Source organism: Canis lupus, chromosome 30, assembly GCF_003254725.2.
Source record: "Canis lupus dingo isolate Sandy chromosome 30, ASM325472v2, whole genome shotgun sequence".
Taxonomy (NCBI): domain Eukaryota; kingdom Metazoa; phylum Chordata; class Mammalia; order Carnivora; family Canidae; genus Canis; species Canis lupus.
Window position 1 is genome coordinate 29,685,172 of NC_064272.1, and position 9,232 is coordinate 29,694,403.

General features: G+C 55.0%; 1 protein-coding gene across 1 annotated transcript; it reads left to right on the forward strand.

Moving 5' to 3' along the window:
• The first annotated feature begins 821 nt into the window (after window positions 1-821).
• KBTBD13 (kelch repeat and BTB domain containing 13) lies at window positions 822-4,130 on the forward strand. The gene has a single exon (XM_025472465.3). The coding sequence runs from the start codon at window positions 934-936 to the stop codon at window positions 2,440-2,442; it is 1,509 nt and encodes a 502-aa protein (XP_025328250.2). The 5' UTR covers window positions 822-933; the 3' UTR covers window positions 2,443-4,130.
• The last annotated feature ends 5,102 nt before the right edge of the window (window positions 4,131-9,232 follow it).

Here is a 9,232-nt window from a genome sequence, read left to right on the forward strand (position 1 = left end):
TCTATAGATATATACGATCCCCTCAGCAGCCCTACTTACTTTTCCCCAAAGCCCAGAGCTACACAGCAATGGATGGACGGGTGAAGAGTAGACATCAGCTTTCCATTCCAAAAACCAACTGAAGGAGTACTTCCACATTCAGAGGTTTATTGGATGCTCACCTTCTACGCTCCCATTTTTAGAGAGAAGGAAACCAAGGCTGAAAGGGAGATTGAATTAGCTCAGCGTCAGGGGCAGAGGTTCAGGTAAATTAGAACCTGCTCCATGGGGCCCCCAGGCTGGTTCGGTTGGTTAGGTGCAGACTCTTGATTTCAGCTCCTGCAGGTCATGATCTCAGGGTTATGAGATTGTCCCCCATTGGGCTCCGGCCTCAGCACCAGTCTGCTTGAGCTGCCACTCCCCCCTGCGCTCACTCGCTAGCCCGTGCTCTCTCTCTCCGAAGTAAATTAAATCTTTAGAACCTGTTCCAGTCCCCAGCCTGGTCCATTCCATCTTGCTCTACCTCTGCCTCTCCCTCCAGTGCCTAAGATCCACCCCCTCAGCCCCCAACCAACGAGGTGGACTACGTATGAATATCGTCCTTGCTTCTTCCCAGCTGAATGACCTTGGACAAGTCAGGTAAATTCTCGGGAGCCTCATTTCAAACACTTTATGGCCATCGGCCCAGTACCATGAGATAGGTGCCTATCGCCGGTCACATTCTGAGAGCCCAGGTTACCAGGTCAGAGTTAGAGTACTCGGACAAGAGCACACAGCTGCTTTAGTGCAGGTTAAACGGGGTGGGGGGAGGGGTGTCTTTGTAGGCAGCCCTCACAGTGCCCGCACGCGGCAGGGTCGCTGCTGTCACTCTTGCCCACAAGGAAGCGAGTGCCCCTGCAGGTCTCCCGATGCCCACGGGCTCAGGGCCATGCAGCCTGCCGGCCACCGCATCACATGAGCCGCACTATCTTTAGACAGGGAGATATTTATAGCCGTCGGGAAGTTTCTTCCGCCCCGGGGGAGCCCCAGAGGCGGTGGCCGCGGAATCCAGGCCTGCCGGCGCCTCCCCACCTCCGGCTCGCCATGCCCCGGGCCCCCGAGGCCCCGCCGGTGCAGGTGTGGGTGGGCGGCCAGCTGTTCCAGGCCGACCGGGCGCTGCTGGTGGAGCACTGCGGCTTCTTCCGCGGCCTCTTCCGCTCGGGCATGCGGGAGACGCGCGCCGCCGAGCTGCGCCTGGGCGCGCTGAGCGCCGGCGGCTTCCGCACCACGCTGCAGGTGCTGCGCGGCGAGCGGCCCGCGCTGGCGGCCGCCGACGAGCTGCTGCAGGCCGTGGAGTGCGCCGCCTTCCTGCAGGCGCCGGCGCTGGCGCGCTTCCTGGAGCACAGCCTCACGTCGGACAACTGCGCGCTGCTGTGCGACGCGGCCGCCGCCTTCGGCCTGCACGACGTGTTCCGCAGCGCCGCGCTCTTCATCCGCGACGGCGCGCGCGAGCTGGCGGCCGAGCTGGCGCTGCCCGAGGCCCGCGCCTACGTGGCGGCGCTGCGGCCCAGCAGCTACGTGGCGGTGAGCACGCACACGCCGGCGCCCGGCTTCCTGGAGGACGCGTCGCGCACGCTGTGCTACCTGGACGAGGAGGAGGACGCGTGGCGCACGCTGGCCGCGCTGCCCCTGGAGGCGAGCACGCTGCTGGCGGGCGTGGCCACGCTGGGCAACAAGCTGTACATCGTGGGCGGCGTGCGCGGCGCCAGCAAGGAGGTGGTGGAGCTGGGCTTCTGCTACGACCCCGACGGCGGCGCGTGGCGCCGGTTCCCCAGCCCGCACCAGCCGCGCTACGACACGGCGCTGGCCGGCTTCGACGGCCGCCTCTACGCCATCGGCGGCGAGTTCCAGAGGACGCCCGTGAGCTCCGTGGAGCGCTACGACCCGGCCGCCGGCCGCTGGAGCTTCGCGGCGGACCTGCCGCAGCCGGCGGCCGGCGTCCCGTGCGCCCAGGCGCGTGGCCGCCTCTTCGTGTGCCTGTGGCGGCCGGCAGACACCACGGCCGTGCTGGAGTACGCCGAGCGGGCCGACGCCTGGCTGCCGGTGGCCGAGCTGCGGCGCCCGCAGAGCTACGGCCACTGCATGGTGGCCCACCGCGACAGCCTCTACGTGGTGCGCAACGGACCTTCCGACGACTTCCTGCACTGCGCCATCGACTGCCTCAACCTGGCCACCGGCCAGTGGACGGCGCTGCCCGGCCAGTTCGTGAACAGCAAGGGGGCGCTCTTCACGGCAGTGGTGCGCGGCGACACCGTCTACACGGTCAACCGCATGTTTACTCTGCTCTACGCCATTGAGGGGGGCACCTGGAGGCTGCTCAGGGAGAAGGCCGGCTTCCCGCGGCCGGGCTCCCTGCAGACCTGCCTCCTTAGGCTGCCTCCTGGCGCCGCGGGGCCTGTGGCCTCCACGACACCAGAACTGTGACCCCGGCTGCCCTTTAGGAGGGGATAACCCGGAGTCTTCCCTGAGCCACGGCTGAGTCCATAAGGCTGGCCCTTCGGAGCTGCTCGGAACTTCTGTCCCCCTGGTTGAGACCTGCAGGTCTTGGGCCTTGTGCTAGGAAGGTGGTGGGACACGTGATAGGAACGTGTGTGGAGAAATTCAGAGAGTAACGAGGACACCGGGGTCTGCACCCTCGAATTACGTGGGCTCTGCGGAGAGGTGGTGGGTCACAATGCCGGCGGAATGGGCCACGGGAGTGGGATTTCACTAACCCAGGCTTGTGCGTGAGCGGGCCAATAATTGAGCATGGCTAGGAGTGAGATAAGCGATGTTAATCAAACTGCCAGTCAGTTGGCAAGAATTAGGCACCTACTGTGTGCCAGGTACAGTGCAAGGCCTAATGTAGGTGTAGGTGCTAGAGAGGTCCACGAAGCCTAGAGTCTGGCCCAAGACCAACAAAGGTTGATACACACTTAGTCTTGATCCGCTGAGGGCTAAGGGCAACACGCAGAACGAAAAACTCACAGTGGAATAAAAGTATGGAAGAAATCAGGGCAAAGGGAACATAGGGAAGAGGAAAAATATTTAAGTCCAGGAAGGAAGAGAGTCTCCCAAGTGCGTGAAGAAGGCAGGTGGGGTAATTAGCTGCTATAGGAAGGTTCAGAGGGAAGGGGGGGAGGGAGGCTGGAACAGATGGGAAGAGGCTCGGTGAGCCCAGCCTTTAAGGCAGAACAGCTGTGGACGGACGCATTTGGGGAGCGGACGAAGCTGGCAGGGCTTGCAGGGACCATAACAGCTGAACCTGTGAGAGAGAGAGGGCTCCCCACACCCCCTCACAGGATGCTGGCGGCGGGAAAGAACTCAGTTGCAAACCCCTCGCCCGCTCCCGTTTTTGCCGTCACCCTGTGGGCAGTGGATTATTAACTTCCATGACTTTAGATCACTTGCGTGGGAGCCCACTCCTGGCCAGGTCTCACTGCTTCCTCTTCCTCAGTGGCGTCCCTCCTCCGCATTCTGCGGGTTAATTCCCTCTTCCAAGCCTCTGCTCCTGCCATTCTAGGGGCCTGGAATGCCTTTCCTCCCTGCCACCCCCCACTCTGTTGCCTCTGTACCCACCTCTGTGCAGGGTTGGCTCTTGCTGACCTTGGCTGCCTGCGTTGCTCGTTGGACCCCTGACTGGCATCATTCTGTGCGTGAAACCACACAAATGTGCAGATAGCAGGGGCCGAGATCCTGTTGTGCTGTCAACTGACCTGGGTGCTTCCCCACCTAGAGAATCCAATCTTGAGGTCCTGATAGAACCCAGGCTGTAAGGGCTAGACCACTTCGGAACCTGGTGTTGGATGAGGATTCTCGTCCCTCCTTTAGTATGTTCCTGGCCTGATTTCTGGTCACCTGCATACCCTAGTCCTTCAACTTCTCCATGACCTGTGTGTCCCCAGTTGTTTCCATCCTCCAAGACCTGAGGCCCATGGGAAGTCCTAGCCTCATTAGAAGTATAGTATGCAGCATCAGCATGGAGCATAGTGTCGGGTCTGCCCCTCGTTGCCTTTTGCCCTGACCTATGTCCCAAGCCTTGGGGACTGCTGCCCCCAGAATCCCAGGACCTGCTAGCACTGGAGAAGCCTAAATCACAGCAATAAATTCTGACTTTTGCATCCTGTGAATAATGTGCATAGTACTTTCACATCCGTCTTCCCGCTCCAGCCCTCAGTCCTGGGAGTTAGGTACCTTCGCTTCATGGCAGACAGATGAGGTATGTGAGGCCCAGAGGCTGAGCAATTTGCCCAAAGCCTGTGTCCCCGTGCCAGGGCATAACAGAGCCCCTCACTTTTTGATTTTGTCAAAGTATAATTTTTATCACATATCAAAGGTTTATTTAATTCGTCAATAAAGGAAACAATGGTAAAGCTGGTTCAGAGGAATATTTGAGAGACGAGATTTATGTCTTTGGTTGGAAAAGACCTACTGAAATTAGTTTGCTAAGATAAGGGGTAAAGCTTACAGAACCTTACAGGACCTTACAAACCATAACTTGGGTTTCTGTACCGGAGTAAAATCCTTTGGATCTTCACATACACGCACCAGCCTATATATACATGCAGCGACAAGTTAGCAGGTAGCTTCACAAAGTCGGGACTCTAGTCAATAGTGAATTCTAAAACAGAGGCATTTCGTTTTTCCCGAGAGAATTAAATAACTCTTGGCTGTTCAACCCTGCCCCACAGCAACGTTGAAACGACAAGCAGTCCTTTCACCTATTTCCAAGTTATGGATAATTTTTCTGAACAGTTCAGAGCACTCTCTTCCTTGTTCACTCCTAATGGTGAACCCTGAGATTTGCAATCTTGAGATCCATCTACTCATCTGTTCTCTCAACCTACAGAGCTTGTGGATGTCACCTTTTGCAGCTGGCTGTGTGGACCTGCCCAGACAGGGCCTGCTGGCTCCTGCGGTGGTGGTATTATTCCTTGGTCCGGAGCAGCCTTTTCTGAGATGTCTTTTGTGCATAACAATGACACTGTTCACAGTGAGCTTTCCCACAGTTGACTTATTTAAGCTAAGAATTTTAAGTGGTTTTGCAGCTTGGCAAAACCTCTGCTCTTAAAGATTAAATAACCCAAACACCCAAAGGTCACGTGATTGGAAGAGGCATGACAAGGAAGTAGCAGAGCCCCAGCCTTGAACCCAGGGCCACATGCTTGTTTTCCGTGGCTGCCTCCCTGCTTCGCTGACATTCTGAGATGGACCAGGTGTTTCTGCCAGTCTCCTTAACACTCCCCTCCCTGTCACCCTTCCCCCTGCACCACCTTTTCTTAGTGTTTACCTGTTCCCCTAAACCCAGTCCTTTCCACTCCCCCTATGATAGGAAAATTAACTGTCCTGGGTTCCCTTGCCTGAGGATCTAGCTGAGATTCTAATGGCCTGCTCCCTGAGGGTGCTAATGACTTGTTAAGGCCCTGAGGGGGTTTGCACTGTCACAGAGATTACCTCCCTCTCACGAAGTGTGGGGGGAGGTTTTCACAATCCAGCCCACCTTCTCTGGCCTCACGGCTCAGGCTCCGTGCTGTTCCTTCCACAGTCCACCACCCTCCACAAGGGTGGTCACCATGTCTGTTTGCAGATGAGGAAACCAGCAGAAAGCTGAAATGAGTCACCCAAAGTCACATAGCCAGTCAAGTGGAAGAGCAAGGACCCGGAACAAGGACTTGGGATTCTCAGGCTCTCATACCCTGGCACCGTAGACTTTACCTCTGGGTGAAGGTGTGGTTTGGGAGGCCAAACCAGGTGGGGTGCAGCGGGGACAAATATACAGAGACACAGGGGTTACTAAACCCAGAAGGGTTTAAAAATCTCTCCATCCCAGCCCAGAGGCCCACTCTGAGAAGTCTATCCTTCCAGAAAGATCTACACAGCTTAATGCGGCAAGGAGCATCTTCCTGAGTCTCCTTGGCAGCCCTGCAGCCCAACTCTCTGGAGCTGTCTCCAGTTCTCCATACACTTTCTCCTTGACCCTGACCCTGGTAGCCTTGCACCCCAAGCTCTCCTCTTCATGGAAACTATCCTGTTTGGGTTCTATAGCCTGCCTGACAGAGGCAGAAGGAGAAGCCAGAACTTCCTACGCTCAACCCAGGGCCTGCTTGCTTGCTTGCTTCCCTTCAGTCTGCTCATGTGGCAGCCAGAGCCATCCTAATGAAATGCCAGGCTGACCTTGCTGCTTCTCCATTCAGACCCTTGGGTGGTTCCTCATTTCACTCAAGTGAGAGCCCAAGTCCTTTCAGGATCCCCTGCCCCATTTCCTCTCTTGTGTTGTCTCCTACCACTCTCCCCCTGGTCTCATTGCTGTACTTTAAACACGCCAAACACACTCCAGCTGCAGGGCCTTTGCACAGGTACCCATGCCAGGCATACTTCCCTTACTTAGTCCCCCCCCCTTTTTTTTTGGTGATAACAGATCAATTTTAATTCTAGCACCTTGGGATCCCTGGGTGGCACAGTGGTTTAGCGCCTGCCTTTGGCCCAGGGCGCGATCCTGGAGACCCGGGATCGAATCCCACGTCGGGCTCCCGGTGCATGGAGCCTGCTTCTCCCTCTGCCTATGTCTCTGCCTCTCTCTCTCTCTCTGTGTGACTATCAATAAATAAATAAAAAATTAAAAAAAAAAGTTTTAAATAAAAAAAAAAAAAAATTCTAGCACCTGAAGCTATACAAGGGTATGCTTTATCAATTTCATGGGACTGTTGTACACATTCAATAAAGTGACAACTGTGCAATACCGCTTAGTATTTCACAATCAGGAACATACTTTGGAATTTAAACACAATCCACAGAATTAAAAACAAAATCAGAAGCCACCCACAGTTATACTAATTGTCAGTTAAAAGGTTTACACTTAATACTTGATACAACAGTCAATACCTAGTACAGGATACCAAAAGTGACTTCAGATTCTCATCCTGTTGTAATCTCCGGAGGTTTCTCAAGCAGGTGTGTGACTGGCCAGAGGCGGCGCCACCAGGGCCGGGACCAGGTGACTGCCCACCTCCTACAGGCCTTTGCTCAGATGTCACTTTCATTCTGAGGACTTTCCTGGCCCTGCTCCCCTTAAAGTCTATCTTCCCCTTCTCTGCAGTTCCTACTCCCTTTTCCTGCTTTATTTTTCTCCATAGCATCTAGCATCGTCTACCATGCTATATTTTTACTTCTTTAGCATCTATTTCCTCCTACTAAAACTTGAGTTCCATGAAGACAGAGACTTTTTGTCTGTTCACTGCTGTATCTCCGGGACCCGGAACAGTGACTAGACCATAGTAGGGGTTTAATTATTTAATGAATGAATGGTGCTCAACAGATGTCAGAAAAATGAATGAATAAATTGATCAATTGGAGGAAAACTCATAGAAGATTTCAGAGCAGAGGGCTATCACTTCCTGCAGGGGGTGAGGCTGCGCAGGTGACCAGGGGAAACTTTGATGAGGAGGTGATGAACTGTGAGGTCCATATACTTCCAGGGGAGAGTGGGATCTGAGAACAACAGCAGCTCACAGGTCACTTCTCTGCCTTCAGCAGAGGGGAGGAGACTGCAGTTGGAAGTGCTAATCATCCTGTGAAGAATCGCTCCTCTTGGCGGTGGAATACGCACAGGGCCTTCTGTTTATTTTCCTTTGGCTTCAAGCAGCTGGGCCTCTTTTTCACCCTAATTGCTTTGCTTCAGGTTGCTGTCATTTGCCAGGAATAGTAGCAAGTTAATTGTGCTAGTAGGAGAGGCAGATGTCAGCAGATGGGCCTCCTCTGAGCACCTGATCGTGGGCTGGGAATGTGGGGACCCCCAGGGAGGGCCTCACGGGGCTCATCCCTGCAGTGTCCTCTGCGACCCTCATGATTCTCAGCCCCAGCTGGAGTGGGAAGCATGAAAAGGAGGAGCTCCTCTCTCTGGTGACTCAGCAATTAGAAGGTAAAGGGGGCCTTTATGGGGCTGCAGAGTCTTGGACTAGGATATAATAAACATTTCGTGCACCCCCTCCTTTTACAGGGAGGAAGGGAAGTTCCGGGGGACAGGGGAGGCAAGTAACTTGCCTGGAGACGCACAGCCATGCAGCACACCACTCTGAGCTAAAACCCACATCTCTCGAATCATCTTCCCATCACACCATGCTGCATCTCTCTGCTGCCCACCAGGACACCTTTGAGGGAGCTTCCCCAAAATGACCCAGCAGGCCTGCTCTCCCTGGTTCCAGACCTCCATCCTTATTTTTCCCACTAAGCCTCCCTGTTCTGGCATCTCATGCTTTCAGCACCCTGCTGACAGACAAGGGGATTGAGCTCTAACGGTGGCATCTGGGCCCCTGGGCCCCTCCCAGCTCTCTCTTTCTCACACACCGTTTGATAACACTGAGAGTGGCCTGATGCCATTCGCCTAGTACGCTTCTCTCTCCGGTAACGTATTTTCATCTGACAGTGGCCTTCCGTAGATGTGCGTAAGCCCGCAGGCCTGATGAGCAGGGGCAACTGCAGGTGCCCAGAGACGGAGCTCGCTAGCGGGTCAGCCGGAAGGATGGGACCGAGGATCCTGCAGGCGCCGCTCGCAGAGGGCCAGCTCTGTCTGCCAGGCATCCAGCTTCTCTTGGGGTCCGGCCTTGGCTCTGACAGGAACTGCCCTGTGACCACAACTCAGTTCCTTGACCTTGCTGAAGTGGAAGTGTCTCAAGCCCAGACAAAGAGGACAATCCCTGCCCTGGAGGGTTGTTATGAGAGTGAAGTGAGAACCTAGAGGCCAGCATACATTATCCTCACCTTCCATATTCCTTACCCCATCCCCTCCCTTTATCCAGACCCTTTCTGTGAGGTGGGCAGGGTTTGGATGAGCCGAGGACTGTCCACCAGTCTGTGCACTGAGGAGTCAGTGAGGATACAGGATGATAGAACACGTAAGCTTCGGCTTCAGGGGACCTGGGTTCGTACTCCAGCCCCGTCACTTGCCAGCTGTGTCATCTGGGCAAACTTGGTTTGTTTATGAAATGTTCATCATGCTAAGACTTAAATGTTCATCAAGATACAGAGTTGCTGTGCAGATAGATCATGTGAGTCGCCAATAGCCTTCCCATTAGGGAGATAGGTTGGAATCTGAGTGGAAAGCGCCTTGAATGCCGGGCTAATTTGGGTCTTATTCTGTAGGAAGTGCGGATCCCCAGCAGGTGTTTGAGTGGTGAGTATGGAAGCCAGGTACCTGTTTCTTGAATGCCAGTACCAGGCCCCTGTGCTTCATGGCTCC